A 21680-nucleotide genomic window follows, 5' to 3' on the forward strand; every position below is an offset into this window, starting at 1 on the left:
AATCCTACACTTCAGAGACAGAGGCAGGCAGATGATAAGTTCAATGACAGCTTGAGTTTAATAGGATGTTAAAGTCACTCTAAGTTACAAATAGAAACCCACATCCCAAGGGAATCTACCAAGGCAGAAACATCACAAATACTCTGCAGGAAATTGTGGTTCAACTGTATACTCTTCGAGTGTGTATATTCTGTTGTTGTAAGTATATAAACCACTAGCTGTGTGAATGTCTTTATTTTGAAATTTTAATAAATTTTATTTACCTTACATCCTTATTGATGCTTCTCCTCCCTCTGCTGCTCCCAGCCCCTTCCTCTCACCTCCCCTTCCACCATCCTCCCCTCCCTTTCTCCTTAAAGAAGGAGAGGCTTCCTAATAACCTCCTTGGCCTATCAAGTTATAGTAGAACAAATTGTATCTTCTCCTAATAGGATGAGACAAGGCAGCCCCATTAGCAATAAGGGGTCCAAAGGCAGGAACAAAGTCAGAGACAGTTCCTGTTTCTGCTGTTAGTAGACCCACATGAAGGTCAAACTGCACATCTGTTACATATGTGCAGAGGGCCTACTTCCATCTTGTGCATGCTCTCTGGTGGGTAGTTCAGTCCCTGTAATCCCCTATTGGCCCAGGTTAGTTGATTCTGTAGGTTTTCTTGTGGTTTCCTTAATCCCCCTGGGCTCTTCAATCCTTCCTCCCCCATCTTCCACAAGATACCTAAGCTCCACATAATATCTAGCTGTGGATCTCTGCATGTGTTTCTATCCATTGCTGTGTGAATAAGCCTCTCAGATGACAATTATACTGGGCTCCTGTTTGCAAGTATAGCAGGATATTGTCCACAGTATCAGGCTGGGCTCTCTCTCTCTCTCTCTCTCTCTCTCTCTCTCTCTCTCTCTCTCTCTTTTCCTCTCTCTCTTTTCCTCTCTCTCTCTGAGCATGAGTCTCAAGTTGGGCCAGTCATTGGTTGGCCATTGCCTCAATTTCTGCTCCATCTTTAACCTTATACATCTTATGGGCAGATCAAATTGTGGGTCTAAGATATGGTAGTTGGGTTGCTGTCCCCATTCCTCCTTTAGAAGTCTTGCCTAGTTTCAGAAGGTGGTCGTTTTAAGTTCCATATTTCCTATTGATAGAAGTCATACCTAGGGTCACCCTAATAGATTCCCAGGAGTTTTCATTGTTCTAGGTTTCTAGCTCATTCCAGAGATTCCCACTCCCCACTGATTATGGTTCTTTCTCCTAGTTCTCTCTTCCTCTGTCTTCTCCACACTTGATCCCTCCTGTTGCCCCCACACACACTCTCCCACCAAGTTCCCCCCTCCACTTATCCCATATGTCTGTTTTGTTTCTTATTTTCATGAGATTAATGCATCCTCCCTTAGGTCCTGTCTGTTTCTTAGTTTCTTTGGATATGTGTATTGTAACATGGTTATCTTGTTATTTATGGCTAATATCCACTTATGAATATATACCTTTTTTGTCTTTCAGGATAATATTTTGTAATTCCATCCATTTGCCTTCAAATTTCATGATGTCATTTTTTAAATATCTGAGTAATATTACATTGTGTGAATGTATCATATTTTCTTTATCCATTCCTCAGTTGAGGGACATCAACTAGGTTGTCTCCAGTTTCTGATTATTACAAAACAAGATGCTACATACATAGTTGAACAAGTGTCCTTGTGGAATGTTGGAGCATCTTTTACATACATGCCCAGGAGTCATATGGCTGGTTCTTGAGGTAGAACTATTCTTAATTTTCTGAGAAACTTGACAAGTTGATAATCAAAGTGGTTGTATAATTTGCACTCTCACCAGCAATGTAAGAGTGTTCTCTTTGCTCCACATCTTTACCAGCATGAGTTGTCACTTGAGTGAAAGGTATAAGATGGAATTTCAAATTAGTCTTGATTTGCATTTCCCTCATGACCAAGTATGTTGAACATTTCTTTAAGTGCTTCTCTGCCATTATAGATTCTTCTGTTTAGCTCTGTACCCCATCTAATTGGGTTATTTGGTTTATTGGTATCTAATCAACTCCAAGTAGACCAAAGACCTCAGCATAAATCTAAGTACACTAAATCTGATAGAAGAGAAAGTAGGGAATAGCTTTGAATGCATAGGTATAAGAGGCAACTTCAACTCAGTTACTAAAAATTAATAAATAAGACCTTATGAAACTGAAAAACTATATAAGGCAAAGGACACTGTCAATAGGACAAAATTATAGCCTAAAGAATGAGATAAGTTCTTTCCAACCCTATATATGACAGAGGGCTGATATCTAAAACATAATCTGAAGTTTTTATAAATAATCTTTTTTGTAATACAAAGACTCCATCCTTGATTTTTACCTTTCTTTCTGTGTGTGTGTGTGTGTGCATGTGTGTGTGTGCATGTGTGTGTGTGTGTGTGCATGTGTGTGTGTGTGTGTGTGTTTGTGTATGCATGTGTGTGTGTGTGTGTTTGATCAATAAAATATCCCCTAAGTCTAGGACCTTGTTTCTTTATCCTTTGAAATTTGCTTTTCTCCTTCCAGCTATAGGAGAAACCTATCATCCTGAAAAAAAAATCTAGACACAAGAAGCCAACCTTACCTTTTCTAACTCTAGTCTAAAGAAATATACAGTAGCTTTTCTCTGACTCTTCAGTTTTCATCTTTTGCCATGTCTCTCTCAATATTCTTTATAAAATGACTTGAAATTCACAAAGCATGAATGACCTTGGGTAACTTGGAATCCCCATTCCTTCCTGAGACTCACTGAAGCAGCATGCAAGCTCCATGGGATTAGAGCCACATACAATTGTGGGGTGAGCACATTACAGAAATGAAATAATCTTTTATAGCTCCATTTATACCAATTGAAATGTTTTCTCTTCTTAATTATAACTGTTAGTAGAAACTAGCATGTCTGAGCCATTGTAAAAGTCATCCAAATTGTGCTTTTCCCAATACACCAAAGAACTGTACTTGACAGCAATAGCAGCAGTAGTACCTTACACAGTGAATATCTGCAAGGACTCACCATGATTTGGCCCTATGATTCATAAACCAGTGACCACAGGTCTTTCACAGAGACAGCACAGAAAGAATCAGAAGAATAAAGCTCAAGCCAACAGTCGCCCCTTCTAAGGCACTGCAGCACAGTGATAAAGACAAAGGCTGTGTGCAGCAGAAAGATTTGAAAGCAGCAATCTAAATCATCAGTACCAACAATCCAATATGATACCCAAAGTGCAAGGGAGGTAAGTAAGCCTCCCTTGAACAGCATTAATTGGGCAATCACACCATTGAATAACCAGCTACCTATGTTCATCAATTCATGTTTTTTCTTTCAGTTTTATCATTTAGATGGCAAATCAGCTAATGGGCAGAAGTATACGTAAAATGCATAAAATAAGATGTCTTAAGTATTTGGTTTCTAATGAGATAAAAGAAAAAGGAAAAAAATACACGTTCAAGCAGTGATGGATCTGTCAAACATGTATGTGAAAGATACTTTCCTTCCATCAGCCAAAAGCACAAATTAATAATTTACCAGGAAGTAGTAAAGGCATTTATCAAAAAAATAGTCAATATAACTATCTCTTCCTACTTTGCACATTTTCTTTCCAAGGTCATAAAAGAAAGACATTTTAACATCATCCCTAGACAAGAACAAAGCAGAGACAAGGCTCGGAGAGAGTCAAGTATGTTCAGTGCAGAAATTCTTTTGATGATTTATAGCAGATGAGCAGTAGACCCTTCAGAGACAGATGGGAATTAGCATTAGATTTTATAATATTACCTACGAAGTGAGTAGTTGCTTCCTTGGCCATTCATATATCTGTGTTTCAGGCCAAATGAGAAACTGGGTTTTTCACACATAAATGTGTGAATGCAAAATTAATTTCAGAAACTATGAATTTTTATCCCATTTCCCATTATGCACTATGAAGTAAGATCAGAAGGAATTTTTTTTCTTAGTCCTCCAATTTAGTTAGCTAATTTGAGGGCAGATTTTCCTATTTTACTCTTAAATACTACCAAAGAATAAAAATTTTTCTATGGCTTCTATTGAAATACTTAATTCCCTTTTATGTCAAGAAGTTCTTTCTGATATTAACTGAGATGTCTTCCTGCAATTTGGGGCCATTTATCTTACTTTGACCTTGGTGTTGACAGAAAAGTGGTGAACAGGCTAGCTATAATGACCATTTATATGTTAGCGCCAATTATGAAGTCACCTCTTAGCCCTGTAGCCTCCAGGGGATTCATATGTATGTTCTTAGCTTGTCCTGACAGACTCTATCTTTAAATGCTTCTAAATCAATCCCCCTTCCTCTAATTTTTATGCTTCTCTCTCTCTCTCTATCCTCCCTCCTTCCCTCCCTCACTCCCTCCCTCCCTTCTTCTTTTGTTCATCCTTCTCTTGCCCTTTCTCCTCTCTCTTCTATTGCTCCTTTGGTTAATTCTTTTTTAGTCATTAAGCTTGACCATAAACACTGATTATTATTTCCAGATTTTATAACCCTTTATTTGTCTGTCAACATGTTACTTACCTTAAAATATTAGTGTTTAATTCACACAAAAATTCTTTACCTACTGTGTCTGAAAAAATTGTAAAGTCAATTGTGTTTCCTAACATAGCAATATTACAATAGAAAAGTATTCTAGTAGAACAAGATGCTGAGTTGTAATTGAGATGTGAATTTCCGCTCTGACACCCAGAAGTCTGAATACATCACTAAATTCTCCAGGCATCTGCTTACTCCTATATGACTTAGAGGTAATGCCATTTACTTTAATGGATGAGAGATTAAAGAAGATATTGTGTGGTTCCTGGCACTTCCTCAAAGAACAACCAATGCTATCATTAGCTATTATTGAACTCCTTGTTACTAAAAGTCCAACTGTTTTACAGAAAGGATTGCAGTTGCTACAGTCAATCAATCTACACACATCAGCTACTCAACACCATTGATGAATGTGCAAAAGAGGTCAAAACAGTGATTCCTTTGATAAGGTCATGTATAGAAATATTAGTTGACTACAAATAAAGAAATTAAAGCCCAGAGGGAGAATCAGTTTGGCAAAGTCAGAGCTGGAAAGGTTTGTCCAGTAGGAGAATGACTGTGCATGAGGCAGGGGAATGAAGAGAAAAAGAGAAGAGATAATCTGACAGACAAATTTTACAAGCCTCAGCACAATCAAACCACACAAGACAAAACACATCAGAAAAGAAAACAGCTGGCAAAGGCAACATTCCCTACCCCTTTGAAACTCACGTATTGCTGTGCCTAAACTCCTTAAGGGGCTTAGATTTTCTCAATTCCATTAAACAGAAGTCATTTTTACCTTTGAAACACCATAATAATATTTCTACTATTTATGGGGCAAGCTAAATAACACTAGATGGCCTGAAACTTTCTGCATAGCCCAGGTTGGCCTTAAAATTTCAGAAATTTTTCTATCTTAGCTTCCACAGAGTGCTGAGATTACAGACATTTGCCACTATGGCTTCTCTGACAACTTTTTTAGTTTATCTCAAGAGATGCCTATCCAGAGCCTATATATATATATATATATATATATATATATATATATATATATATATATCACTCTATGAAATTTATATTCAAATGGGTGAGACACACACACAATACTATACAAATGTGTAATGTGTTAGAAAGTGACCACCATCATGGGGCAAAGCAAGTGGGTTTTAAAATAAAGGGATAGAAGGAAAATAAGTATGAAAGCATTGCTTTGGTGAGGTTTCTTTTAGAAAGTTAAGTATGAATAAAGCTTCCCAGGAGAGCAATCTGGACACCATTGGCACAAACAATAGAAGGAATAAGCAGACCAAAGGCCTAGTGTGGGTGAAGTTTGATAGAGAACAGGCATCAATGGGAAGACAGATATGAGAATTCAGAGGCAGAAGCAAAGAGTTATCACAGAACTGTGGGGCTCAGTACAAAGTGGATGGAGAGGGAAAGGACCTTGTGTGCTATTGTAACATTGCCTTCAGTCCTTATAGAATTTTCAGCAAAGAAGTAGTACAATCTGACGTGGTTCTAGAAAGCTCTTTCCGTGAGCTCCATCAAAGGACACTTCTGCCTAAATCTGGCAGCGATCCAGACAAGTATGTCACAGGGATGATACTGAGAAGTCAGAATTTTTGGAAAGAGTTGATATCAAGTGGGATTTCAGATAATTGGGATTTGAGGGTTGAAAGTGACCTAAGAAACTGAAGCTGTTACATTTAAAAATTGTTCACACCACAACTCATTTTAAGATACAGATGTCTATAGACTATCTTGTAGATACAAGCTCAGAGCTGAAGCTTACGTTTATCTCACATATTGTCTTAGCCACTTGCTAACAGCATGATCCTTGGTGGTCATGGAACTAAACCTCGATGTTCACCATACATAAAACAAGCATGTGTCTCAAGGTTTCCATGAGGAATAGGTGGTGTGATGCATGTGAAGCTGTTCACAAAAGTTTTCTGTACGTAGCAGCTCATTAAAGAGCATGCATGTCCCACCCCCATTACACTAATGCTAATTAGCTTAATATCGTGGGCTTTGTATCAACTATTTGATTACATTTTTTTTGAAGACATAGTTTTACTCCAAGAGAAGGCATCTTGGTTACATGTTGTCTCTGGGTGTTCACCATAACTTGACTGAGATGGCACAGTGGGTGAGGCTCTTAGGTATTAAAGGTTGATGCACAAAAATGCAGAGTTTGTCTTCTTTATGTCAAGAGATGTCAAAAACCATAAAAATATGTTGTCAGATCTAGTTGTAGAATGTATCAGCAAAATCTCACAAATTGAATTTCTGTTATCACTTCCTTTTCAAAAATAGACTGGGGTCACCAGTCTATTGCAGATTTTCTCTACTTGACAAATTCTATGTAATATTTGTTTAATCTTCAAAACAAACCAAGTCATATAAGAGTTTCTGAAAAATTGTTCCTGCCTTTAAAAGATCCTATTTAAAATGCTGAAGTCATCGCCTAATTTGTTCTTCTCTTGGAGCTTGCAGCAGTTCCTTCCACCTTGGCATCATATGTAAATTTAATGAGCATTCACTCACTTTCATCATCCAGGTCATTGGGTCATTGATTCTTATTTCCCTGTGTGCTTTTAGAGCAAAGATGCTGTCCCAATCCATCTTTCACAACCTTTCTTGTCTGTGGAGAGCATCTTGCTACTTTTTGTTACATTTTTCAATAAATGCTTCTTCATTTTCCAATTATAAACTAACTTGTTTTCTTATTAGATCTCTATTTTTAATCATACAGTAGCTACCACACTTTTTCTTCTATAAAAGAGAATTTTCAGAAGTTATCTTTAATACTAGCTTTGGGACTACTCAGGATGAATATCTCTCAGTATTTCTTTAAAGAACTTAAATTTTCCAACTCAACTTCACAAAACTCAGTATCTGATATACTAGTTCTAACCTCCTTTCTCTATAAATCTCTACTCCTTTGTTATCTATTTTTCTGCAAATTACTTAGAGTGAAATAAAATTATAATTCAAGAGGAATAAAAATATAGGTAGACATAATTAGGACATTATTAAGGAAATAGTTTTATATATAATGATAAGGCAATGAATCAGAAATGCAATGAAGGGTTGGCTATGGGCCAAGGTGAGTGTTGACTAGAAACAGATCTTCAGGGACAGAACCACAGAATGGGCAATTGATTGTTTTGTTTTTAACTAAATGCTAAATAAAATAACTACAAAATGTCTACTGCTTATATTTCCTGTCTCTATTCTAAATTGTGCAGATCAAACATATCAATTCTGTGTCTATTGTATCCATAGGATTGTTTTATCTTAGAAAATTTATTTAAACTGTGACATATCTTCTTTAAACACTTCTTTGGGTCTTCTTGGCTTGTAGCACTCACTATAATTTCCTTGTGACAGGAGAGCTTTGCTAGTTCATACCCACCTTGCCCACCTGGAAGTTTACTACCCAAACCCTTGATCCTTGTGTGACCACATGTGGGTCCTTCATGTTCCCAATAATTTCCATGGTGTCCCATTTCTGAGCCTTCCTTACACAATGAGCTTTGTGCCAACTCTACCACAGCAGAAGACACTCTCTAGCCTACACTGGCCACTTAGACTACTATATCCTCATAGACATGAGATTACTCAAACTCTGTCACCTAATTGAAATAAAACAGAGCTCTTTGGAGAAACAGATAAAGCTTCTGTTTGGAAATAAGGAATTTTCTTTAAGTATATTGATATCACAATATACTTATACTTATGATGACCTGATTATATTATCCTAGTCTGATGCCACCAATCTAAAGCATGAAGTAGATAGAGATAGAGCTAAGAAGCTGTAGAGAGATTGGTTTCTGGTAGCATGGTTCAAATTTCTCACTTCACCATTCATACAGTTATTACTATGCCTCAGATTTATCAATTAATTTAATGAACAATTTTTCCTATTGTTTGTGCTGTTATACTTAAGTTTCTTTATTTAAAATTGAAATATTTACATGCTATTGAACTCATTTATTACTATGACTTTTCTCCTTTATGTCATATTATTATATCCAAAAGACTCTGTAGAAAGTGTCTAGCACATAGGCAGGGGCTTGTCTGCTCATGTTGGAGAGATTGCAACAGCCAAGCTTTCTAACTAAATATAATGATGATGAATACTGGTTATTAAACCTGATTTTTTACAAACATCCCTCAATTGACTATCACTGTGTATTTCTCTTTAAAATTAAAATAATAATAGTAAAAACTACATATGGTGATTATAACAATTAAAATATTAGGTTATAAAACATTGTCACATTTTCTAGCATAGACTGAACAGCCAATGAACATTAACCATTATTATTTATTTATATCTAATCATTATTGTAACCACTCAGATATCCTAGAATAGAAAGGTTTACCCATTCTACTTATAGGTTAAGTGGATCATTGAATATTGCATATATATTATATACATATGAATATATGTATCTATTTACATATATATACAGGTATGTTATTTATACATATAAATTATATCTATATGGGTGTAATATATATATATATATATATATATATATATATATATATCCCCACATAGTCATGTTCCCCATAATTTTTATGGTGGTCCATTTTTGAGTCTTTTTTACAGGATGAGTTTCCTGCCAACTCCACCACATCAGATAAGCTCCTAGCCTACATGTAGCATGTGTGTGGGGAGGAAGGGTGTGTGGGGTGTGTGGGGGTGTATCTGTGAGTTGTAAGAGCTTAATTAAAGACAACTTGAAGAAGTAAACTAAGATACTGATCATATAGCAAGGTTTGATGCTGAGATAAGCAATGTGAAGTCCCTGATACTTCATCCTAAGGTTCCAATCTTCATTTTCTACATTCACATTTAAAGATTACTTTTTAGAGATGGCAGCAAGCAACTGAACTACTTTTCTTCCCCAAGTCTTTGGAAACATGAGTTGGAAATGGCAAAGAAGTAAAGAAGGAGGAGGGGGAATGCTGATCATGTGAGCATGATGAACAAATGGGAAAAAAACAGACCCTGAGTGAGTCTGAGCCATGTCCTCTGCATATGTTATGACTGTGTAGCTTGGCTTTCTTGTGAAAGAGTACAAGTGGGGATGCCTCTGACTCCTTTGCCTACTCTTGGGACCCTTTTCCTCCTGCTGTGTTGTCTCATGCAGCCTTGATACAAGTGTTTGTGCCTAGTTTTACAATAACTTTGTCCAGTTGATATCCCTGGAAGGTCTGTTCTTTTCTGAAGAGGAATGGATCTTAGGAAGAAGGAAGGTGTATGTGAGAGTATACTGGGAAAAGTGGAGAGAGGGCAAATTTTGGTTAGTATGTAATATATGAGGGAAGAATTTTTTAAAAAGAATATAATAAGACCTGAATAGTTCTATTAATGAACTATGCCTAATTGGCATTTGTAGAATACTCTTGCCGACATCAATGTACACACAGAGGACCAAATAATACCAATGTCTATGTCATAAAAGATGACTCAACAAATATAAGAAGAGTTGAATCATATAGTATATATTCAATTTCTACATCAGAAGTCAGAAATAAACAGCAAACACTTTCTGGCCAACTATAAGTACTCAGAAATTAAAAACCTACTCTCAATAACTGATGTTAGTTAAAATTAAACAGAAAATTATAAAGTACAAGTGAATGGAATGAAAATCTCAGTATAAGTACTAAACTTTTAAAGACCTCCCTAAAAATAAATCTATTAAGAAATTATAAAAAAAATATTTAAAATTAAAACTGGTAAATGGAGTTTTTTGTTAAAACCCCTACCTTACATCTTAAGAAATTATAGAAAAATTAAGAAAGGATTAGAAATAAATTTTAAGTATTCAGAAGAAGGAAATAATCATTACAGAGTTAATCTATAAAAGAGGAAACAAGAGAAAAAGTTAATAGTTATCAAAATGTTCTTTGAGAAGATAAAAATGCTTATAAATTTTTGGTTACACAACAAGGCAAAAAGGAGTAGCACACAATTGAAAAACTTCTGGAATAGGCTGACATTACTTGAGATTCTGTAGTAATTAAATAAGAAATGGCTAGGTAGAATTTATGTCAATAAGTTAAACATCTTAGATAAAATAGAACCAACCCTTGAAACAGAAAGAGTGTATCAAATCTCACTCAAGCTTAAATTAAAAACTCAGAACATGCATACTTTTAAATTGAAAGTAAGTTCTCAATTTTTATGATTTTCATGAAGTAAATTCCAAGTCTATATTGCTATCCTGGGAAACTATTAAACATTTTAAAAAGTTTTTGAAATGCACAAATTGTTAGAAAATCAAAAAAGAGAATAAGTTACCATTTCATGATGTGCTCATAAACATTATAAAAAATAAAATAAAAGAAAGAAACAAGAGAGAGAGAACTACCAACTGAGATTTCCAAGGGCAAAGAACACCAATATACCCACTGAAACTGGTACAGAATATCTAGATTTGGGTTTAGAACGTTATTTGAACAGTAGGTTACAAGAAAAATAATGGACTGAGTACTGTTTACCAGCAACCCATCGAAGGCTGAAAATTTGAAAGTCAATCAATTAAACCTGAGACATAAATACACTAAAAGGGTAAAGAAAATAGAGAGCTATCCTGATATATGAAAAGGGTTTGATTGAATATTCATCCAATTCTGATTAAAACTGAGCACTCTAGGAAGACAATACAACACAATAAAGGAATACAATCTTCTTATGAGTTATTAATGATGGAGGACTGCTGAAAATAAGCGATAGCTACTGTTCAGCCATGGATAAGACAGCTATGTTTACTTCTTTACCATCATCCTCTGGTTTGGGGAATGCTGTGAAAGAGGGAGAGAAAGATGGGGACAGGATGGGAGCTGTGAAATGTTGTCCTTTAGACATCTCATGCTGTCACACAGATGAACTCACAGCAGACTGCATAACTGCACAAGAACTACACAAAATCAATCCAATACAGACTCCCAACATGCATTCCAATAGGGTTACCAAGACTTTCCTTCTGACTGAGATCTTGACAACTGATGGCCAACAGGGGTGGGAAAGTTGCTTTTCTTTATGAGTGTGGTCACTGCTAGGTTTTTCATGGTGCAGTGGATGATGCCATCCCTTATTACATACAAATTTAAAAATATACACACAAATAAATAAACAAATAGGGGGCATAATTTCAGAAGAAAGATACCATTATGGCTTCTTTATAGTAGTTGGACAGGGCAGGTGATGGATAGAAATGATCAGGATACACCATATATGAAAATTTCAAAATCAAATAAAAGTCATTATAGAAAGGCTATGACAGGCAGATTTTTCCATTAACCAATAGATCATTCAAAGTCAAGTAAATGTTATAGCTACTTTAATGTTGAAGTCTTAAAAACAAATGTAAATCTAACTTTACAAGATGTGTGTGTGTGTGTGTGTGTGTGTGTATGTGTGTTTTCATGCATGTATAGCCATGTAACACATGCATTCAGTGCCCTCAGTGGCCAAAATAGAGTGTCAGATGGCCTGGAAATAGTGGTGAAGATGGTTGTGAACCAGCATATGAGTGCTAGGAATCCAAACCTCATCCTCTGAAAGAGCAACCAGTGTCCTTAACCTCTGAGCTATCTCTTTATCGCCACAAAGTTAATTCTATAGAGACAACAAAAACTCAGTAACAAAAAGTTTACAATACCATACCTGATAGCTCACAATGTGAAATAGTCAGGATCAACATGTAAAATGGCTTGAAAGATTGCTGTCAACGGCACAGCTGAGAGAATAGGATAAGGACCTGACAGAATTGAATGGAAGAACACTCCCTTTCTTAGAGCAGTACTGTTAGGATGTCAGTTTCCTCAAGTGGTTTATCAATACAATCCTAACAATCCCAGTGTAAGTATTGTAGGGACTAACAGACCCATTTCTGTGCAAATGCAAAAAGTCATGAATGAATGAAGAACATTGAAAGAAAGCCAACTAAAGAACTAACAAGGTCTTGCTTCACGGTTTAATTATGAGACAACAGCAGTTAAGACTGCAAGATGCCAAAGCCAAATAGATACATAGGCCAGTGTAACAGAGTAAGTCCAGAAATTAATCCACATGTATATGGTTCATTGTTTCTCAGCACTGTGCAATGGCAACTCAAGGAAGAAAGGACAGACTTTGTTGACTAGGTGTTTCATCTTAATTCACGTTGTCTCTGGTAATGTAAAGAAAATTTAATGCAACTTATAAAGCTGTGGAAACTCATGAAACTTACCAAACTCTGGAAACGGGAAAAGGTACAAGACATTACAACACTTTGTGTTATATAAGCAGAATGGAGACGGGGAATGTAGACTCTGCAGCTAGCAAAGATGCCTGAGGTCGTGCAGAGCCTGAGGCAGTAATATTTTCAATAACCAGACCCAGAAAAAGCTCATTTCTTCTGTGAAGTAAATAAACAAATTGTTTGCCTACCTATAAATTGTCAATGTGTATTATTATCTTGAGATAAATATGATGAGGGAGAGAAGGAAAATTAAGCAACATATACTATTTCTATAAGACTACCAGAGATGCAAACTAAGTCATTGTAGAATAAGCAGTGTGGACAAGGTGGGACTTAGAATGGGCTTGAGAAGATTTTATCATGATGTATGTATTCTTCTCTTGTTTGCCATGGTATTCTCATGGTCTATGTTTGTTAACAGCCTTCAAGCTGTACCTTTTTCAACATGTTCAATTTATTGTAAAATTGTACCTCAAATATCAGAGGAAAGACTACATTTTTACTGTTGTTTGAAACTTAATGATATAGAACTAGTAAAATGTTCATCAGAAACTCTTCTCCATAGTAGTCATGAGACCACAATAAGAGGTGGCAGGTTTTTCATAATGGGAAACTCTTATGCCTTTCTGCCAAAATGTAGTGAGTAGCATAAAAATTGCCTTATATTCATATTTACTACTGTTCCTATTCTTAGCCCTCCTAAATCATCTTGAGACATTCTAATTCTACGGAAAAAGATTAAGCGTTCCATATAAAAGTACACTGATAATACATTTGATCAAAATAATATTTTCATGCTTTTATTTATGTTAAAGTAAAATTAGTATTTAGAAAGTTGGAATGTCTTAATAAAATATTTCTTAGGTGATATTTAAAACATTGCTATCGTTAAATAAGTTAAATATATAGTAAGCAAAACCTAGCAAAAATCAATCTCATATAAAATCAATGTAAGCATAAGAAACACATCATGAGCCTATACTTGATATTATTCATCAAAATATCCAAAAACAATCTACTTGATCAATTACAATGACATCTTTAATTAACAAAACATCTTTATACACTGTTGCCTACATCATTAACTATTAAATATTTAGAGAATCATTGCTGAGCACAAAATGATGTATTTACATTAGCTTAATCAGTATACCAAGGAATTCTGGTAAATTATTTTCATCTCTAATACTCACAAATAAATATATTTCACAGACAAAATAATTTTAGTAATTTTTAATAATTATGACATTACTGAATCAATAATATCTACATAAAAGATCCAATAAATGTAATTAAATTTACACTAAAACTAACACAAATCTTACCCTCATTTTTACCACTAAATGACCAGTAAATGCCAATGCTACCAGATACATCTTCTTGTAAAAATGAAATCAAGGGATAGAGATTTAAGGATAAATCCTAATCCTAGGAGCAATTAAAAAAAAAAAACTCAGTTGAATCTAGTCACTGATTCTACTTTTTCATACTCATTCAAAAACGTTTAATTTTTATTTACTTTGCCACATCTTCCAGAAAAGATGCTTAGTTCCCCCGAGACTCCATTAAAATTTACTTATAAGATGCAAGTGTTCTGGAATTACCGAGACCCATTTCCGTAAGTCAATCAAGTATTTGGTGGAGCACTGGCATAAAGAATTTGTCACAAGTTAGGCCAATATTCTTAATACTAAAAACTGACATGTAAAAAAAAGTCATTTGTACAGCAATTTCCATTGAAGTTCCCAAACATTTATTCATTAATACTTTTAATATTTCCATGCACTATTTGGCAAACACTCATTTCCATTTTACTCATTTATAAAGCATGCCTGTTCATAAGATGGCATGAACCTAATAACTCCTTTCATACTTACAACCCATTTTCATTCACTTGAAAGGATAAAAAAATATAAGACTTCCAGCATGAACTACATCATCTCTCCCAATAGTGAAAAATCTAGTTAGCATGTGGTTCTTATCTCTCCCACCTTTTTGTAGGCGATCCAGTCAAACACTTTGTCAATATCTGTTGCCCGTAGCACTTCCTGTGATACTGGATGGGAACTGGCCAACCCGTCAAGCAGCATCACCTCATGCAGAACATCTGTCAGAAACCTCTGCTTTTCCTGTAAATACAGAAGATTGGGTCATATTATAGGTGATTCATGGTCAGGGCAAGATGTACCAGACAACATGAATAGCATGTGTGTCACTTAACTGATGGTGCTCATCAGTCTTACATGGTGAGGCTCAGATCTAAAGGAAACTCAGTAAATAAAACAACCCCTTAGGATAGTATAAAATAAAGACAGTTGATTTAAACATAACATGAAACAAAATCAATAGGCTACTGTAAGCCCTGAGTAATAAGAACAGCAGGCTGTTTTATCAGTGCATAAAGCAAGAATGAAGAGTGGTCACAAAGAGCAAGGATAAGATGAAAGTCTGTTCATGTCTTTTTCAGGGTCTAAACAGAAATTCCAGTCTCTAGTAATATTTTCTGACCAAGTCAATGGAAGAATCCTATCTTTTTAAACCACTGAACCTAGTCTCATTAGAACAGGTTAATCTCTCTCTCTCTCTCTCACTGATCCTACATCTTACCACACAAATTATTTTCCACAAAAAGGGATGGGGTGGGGAAGCACAATGAATATAGCAAAAGTCATTGCTTTCCTCAGACCATAGTGTGTGCAGACAGTTATACATACAAATTTACATTAAAGGCCATAATGCTGACATCACATAGTCTTAATAATCTATCTATCACTCTGAAGTATTGAAAACAACCAGAATCATGAACCCTCTATTCACTACATCTCTCTAATAAAAGCAGACTTGTTATATTAAAAATGAACTGTAGAGAAAGGTGCATTTTTGGTTTCAGAAACCCTGCTTTAAAGAAATAGCATGGATTTTTGATGACAAAAATGCTGACAGCTATTAGGACTTCTGGCCACCTGGCTTCATGGATGGAGGAAGAGACAAAAAAATAAGTTGCAAAAGATAACAAGCCTAAATAACCACCTAGATAGCTAAAGACTGAGTAGTATCATTACTGAGATTAAAGACTCCAATGCTTAAATTGCTCTACCTAATATTGAACTCAGTCCGAGAGTCTGTTCATTTTGAGAAATCAGATAAACACTGTATTATTTTGGATTGAGTTGTAATTTGAAGCTGAGAGTACATCAATCCCAGGACTTAAAGAAATGGAAACAAAGGAACACGCTATAGGAAGGAAAGTTAACTGAGCAAATACATGTACATTCAACAATTCCTTATCAACAACACATGCATATTGATCAACAAGAAACTTTAACGAACAGTCCTTCATTTGCAAGACATAAAGTAAATAGATTTGAAAAGTGAAATCTAAAGTCAACTTCAACAAAGTATCAATGATATATGATATATTACTTCATATTTGTGGGAGGAAGGAAAATTAATCCTCGTCTACTTAATATAATTTCAATTACCATTACTTAACTTTGGAGTGAGTAAGTCATTGGCAAGTGATTGGTCTTCTGCCATATTCAAAAATGGTATTAAATAATGGAAGAAAAGACTTGTGAGCAAGAATAGGTTGGGAGCTGAGTTTCTGGTAAGGAAGTACATGTAAAACACAGGACATAGAATACATTATACTGATGATGGAAAAAAGAAAGAAAAAGAAAGAGAGAAAATTCTAGCCAGAGGCAAACTCAATTTGACAGAAGCATAAACAGCTCACAGGACAAAAAACACTGATTTTTTAAAAAATAAACACCTACATCTCTACAAAGTAAGAAACTCTCCAGCTAAAGCATCCATCATTCTCACCAGCAACATCCCTCCAGTATCCACAGCCAGCCTTACCTAGCATTTGTTAATTTCCTACCATTTATCTGGAGCTATGAATGCTAAAAACTGAAATAAAAAGAAGTCATTTGTGTAATATAAGATAAGATGTGAAATAAAATAGTTGGCTACAGTGAATTAAATAATTCTGTTTTATGGATTAAAGTTTCCAGAGTGATTTTTAAGCAAAGTTATACAATAATAAAATTATCTATGGAGACTTTCTCTAAAGAGGTAGAAATTGATCTGACCTTTAATTTCTAAATTTGGTATGTGTGTGCATGTGTGTGTGTTGTGAGTGTCAGTGTCTGTATAGCATCCTCATAGTAAATATTCAGAACCCCATTTTTATTTCACTACACAATTAAGGCTGGTAGGATCTATGACCTACCACTGTTTAAAGGTAACACATAAAGGAAGTTGGACATGTTAAAATCTTTTAAGAATTCAGTGTTAACAGCAACCACAAATTCCACAGAGGTAATGAAAAAATTACAATTTTTACATGTATCTTCATTTCAATAGTTACTGATAAAAATATAATTTTTTCACTATTTTAAAGATAGATAGATAGATATTAATATATTTTGATATGGACTTGAGAACTTTACAAAAACATCTCAGAAAACAATAAAGAATTAGTGACTGCAGAATATTTCATGAAAACCACACAGCCACTATTTTATTTGCCAGTTTATTCCTTTAATACATGTATATTTAATTCCCACTTTATACTTGTGAAATAAATGGATGACTAAAACCTACTTCATAATCTTGAACTCAAGAATAGAAATGAAGTACACTAGAAAGACAGGTACACACCAACACTATCACAATACAGTGGGTGCTATAAAATACCCAGAGGATGAAGTCATCAATTAGTTCAGGAAGGTTTAGCAGAGGAGGCAGCATCCAAGAAAGTGGGTGAGACATGAGAGGGGAAGCAGCTGGAAAGGGGCAAATCCAGGGCAGAGTAAAAATGCAATTAAAAAAACCACACCACTCAAATCCTCAATTATCATTTTGAAGAGTTTTGTCTTAATAAATGGGCAGAAACAGGCATTATGACATAATAAGTGTAGTGTTACAGCTGTGGTACACAAGACCGCTAATAGAGACAATAGGCAGGAAGTAGCCACTATTCTAAGAGAGGGAGTGGAAATGATGTCATAAGACAGTCTGTTGCTGACGGAAAGTTGGTTTTAAAAGATATTTTAAGCATTTATCATGCTTAACTATATGGCTTTTAGTGATTTAAACAGAAAAGTTGAAGATTATTGACAGAGAAGTTGGGAAAATACAATTGGGAGAACATATAGAAAAATGACTTTCATATATGGTAGAGAAAAGTGACTATGGGTGTTCACAAAGAGCCTTCCTGCAAACAACTGTTAAGTGAAGACCTGAGTCTTAGAGAAATGACTAAATTATCTTTCAGTAATGCAGAGTCATTTTTAAATAACATGAATAGAGCCCCAGAATTTGCTTCTAAAGTGAATTTTTATAAAATAGACTGGTTTTTAACTGCGTATGTGAAGGAAGTTAAAAATTCTTAACACATCATTAACTATCTGGGTAATTATACTCCTTGGTGCTTCAAAGTGGCTTCCGACCTCAAATGTCAAGTCTAAGGGGTTACATGAGACAATGGCTACTCTAGATAGAGTCGCTGAACTTGAACTGTCAAGAAAGAAGGAATGTTGAAGCTGTTGGCTACTTCCTACTTAAAGGATGAGGAATGTTGATGGGGTGCACTATCAATCAGGTGTTTTGATTCTGTCACAAAAAGAAAATAAGGGGGGAAAAGGAAAAGCAGAGAGAAGTCTTTGAGTAGAGATCAGAGAATTCTGCATCAAACCAAAGACAAGAAAGATAAAGGACAAGGTTGAGACAAGTTATGTAGTGGTATATAGACATATAGACATGTAGAAAGTAGAAATTTCTCAAGGAAGACATGAGTTGCAGCCAGGAGGACTTAATTATCTCCTAGAAGTATAGATCTGAATATAATGACCCTTTTGATATTGAGTCCGAGCACTGGGAATGAATACCTGCCTTTCTCTGGCCATACAACTTCTGAGACCACACAAACTTTTGAAATGTCAGCATCTTCTTTTACTCACATTTACAGTTGTGGAGATTACATGAGTGAATTAGCTCTACATATATTTGTTAAGCACCTGCTGGATCCCAGATGGCATGCTTGCTTCTAAGGATAGACGGAACAATGAATCCCAGATTCAAAGACTACATAGGAGTAGAGAGACACAGATCAAAACAGACATTAAAACACACCCCATTTATATTTGAGACCGGAAGTGGGCTCAGGATACTGAATGGCTGCATTGAGAAAGCTATGATTTGTTATGCCTGAGGGAGGTAGGTAGAGGTTCTGAGCAAAAGTTTAAATTGAATTTTTAAGAATTATTTAAGTATTCTAGGAATAAATGACAGTAAAAGACATTTGGGGCAAAGGGGCATTTGTTAGAAATTCAAGGAAAGCTTCTAGCATAGTTTCTTGGAGAGTCCGATTCAGAGAAGATTGTATGGCACAGGGTAGGGAGCAAATCACAAACAATGACAGAGAGGCCCCCAGGATCAGAACCCTCAAGGTCCCTTGGAAGCTGTAGCTATATGACATCACTGGACCTGCACTTTGAGAAGCCTGAAGAGCAGGGAGTTGCTGGACTAGAGCAAAGTGCAACTAGAAAGAGAAATTGAAAAGCATTGCGCAACTGAGAAGAAAGAGCACACAAGATGGACAATATCTTTGTGACAACAAAATACTATGCCAGTTATTTCCATAAAATTTAGCTTCATCCTCTGAGAAGCAAGGTTACTCAAATGAAATATATACTTTGGAATCCTGTGTGTGAATTCATCCTAGACATAAACAAAATTACAGGCATAGATGAACACCTAAAATAAAAATATCTGAATGAGTTCAGATATTACACATTTATGCTAATTTTAGATTTATGTAAAACAGTTCCTTTTTCCAATGTTTAATGTCACAATACTTTCTTTCATAGAGATGAAGACAGTTATCTAAGTTTTTCTTTAATTGAATGAGAATGTATTTGTAAAATGGAGAAAGCAGCAGACTGCAAGTCTATATATTTCCTGTCTGCCTCATGGAAGATTTGTGTTATGCTCTGGGGAAATACAATAAAGGCACAGTTCCCAATTTCCAACAATGCATTTTATAGTACAGAAGACAGATGTGAGTATAAGTGTTTGATAACCTACAACAATAATGTATTAATGGGATAGAGTATTGTAGAAATAAAAATAATACAAGTTTTAAGTAAAATTGCTTTTAATATCTGTGACCACACTGTCTTAACTCTATCATAAAGAGAAGAATGAAGATTTATCACATTTTTACAAGTTTGAAATCTGAGCTCCCACACAATAAAGACTTTTATTATTCCATAGATTAAACAAAATCCCACGCAAGTCAACATTAACTTGAAGCTGTTACTGTATAAATAGTTTTAATGAGGATTACTAACATACCTATCATTTAAGAGTTAGACATTATATTCTTGGTTTTCACCACCTATTCACATCATGACAGAACTTAAAAGCAGAGGAGTAACATCAAGAATTTAAACAATAAAAATAAATATGCTGGAGGAAAATATCCACATGAAATGGCTAACAGAACAGTTGCCATATTTTGTAAATTTAAACACAATGTTCTATTTGTGGAAGTTAGAAATTATTTGGGCCTGAGTACTTATAACACTGAAATAACGTTATATGTTTTAGGCCTTGATTCTGTTTTCCCCAGTATTTTAAGAGGATTTTAAGCTTTCTATTTGAAACAGATTTATTCGTAAAGATTATATCACCAGTTAACTGAGTAGTTAATATTTTACCCACAGCCAAATTTTATACTGACAGACAGAATAAAAATAAAGAGCTAGTGAAAACAAATGTTGTTTTCATATAGTAATGTACTTCAAAATTAACATTTCAAAGGCTGGTGTTTAAAATACACACACACAAGATGTTAATAATCATTTTATGTGCAGCTTGTTAAAGCAGCTCATTTGTATTAAAGTCAAGCTTGTATAAACACACATATATAGCAGACATTGAAGAATAATTTAAAAGTAATCACCATCAGTGCCTACAATGAAACAAGCACTCAACTAAAACGTTTAGCTCTGCATTTGTTTACATAAACTTCTGTAGAAAGCAATGAATACACACAAGGCCCAAGGCAATTCTGAATTGATATAATATTAGTTTGTGGCTTCACATATACCTTTTGACATAGATGAATTTATATGTTCAATGTATTTTCTACTATCAGCTATGTTTCCTCAATTGTAAAACCATGAATTCCCTCTGAAATCTTATTCAATGTATATACTAAAAGGGAATTCATTTTTCATAAAAAATATCTTTGAAGATTTTATAAACCTCTCGAAATCCTAGATAAATGTTAGCACATGTCTTTATGAGCTATGGTACTCTCAAACATGACTAACTCAGAGGAAGTGGGTTAAGTTGTAACTCTTCAGAGATTGCATCCTCAATTGCCTGATATCTTATTTTAACATCCAAGCTGAATGTGTCATGTTTCATATTATCCAAGGCTTGATGTAGTAAAGGGGAAAATGCAAGATGAAATACAAAATGTGCTGAATTATACAGAACCAAACACTGAACCATTTGCTGATGTGCCCATGATCTATTAGGATACAGCAATAATGCCAAGCATGTCTTTCAGTCTCAGTACTTGGGGAGTGTTGTTCAGGTGAACATTAGCTGAATAATGAGTTGAAAACTACAGACTAACAGTTATTGCAAAATAAGCCTTTCTCAATCTTAAGTTCATAACAAATTTCCTTTTTTAAAAAATTTTCTATGGGATATTTTATTTATTTATATTTAAAATGTCATTTCCTTTTCCCATTTCCCCTCCTTAGAACCCCCTATCCCATCCCACCTCCTTCTTTTTGCTTTAATACCATTTTAATTACATGTATGTATTAAGGTCAGTTCTAGGTTGAG

The 21680-nt window shown here is 35.0% G+C and overlaps 1 protein-coding gene across 1 annotated transcript in view; it reads right to left on the reverse strand.

The window, feature by feature from the left end:
• The window catches only part of Trhde (thyrotropin releasing hormone degrading enzyme), a 389580-nt gene that overhangs the window by 146350 nt on the left and 221550 nt on the right, over window positions 1-21680 (reverse strand). The window contains exon 6 of the mRNA XM_076920240.1: window positions 14801-14938. Coding sequence (XP_076776355.1) covers window positions 14801-14938 — 138 coding nt within the window. The remainder of the gene's footprint in view (window positions 1-14800; window positions 14939-21680) is intronic.

This window comes from Arvicanthis niloticus, chromosome 22, assembly GCF_011762505.2.
Source record: "Arvicanthis niloticus isolate mArvNil1 chromosome 22, mArvNil1.pat.X, whole genome shotgun sequence".
Lineage (NCBI taxonomy): Eukaryota > Metazoa > Chordata > Mammalia > Rodentia > Muridae > Arvicanthis > Arvicanthis niloticus.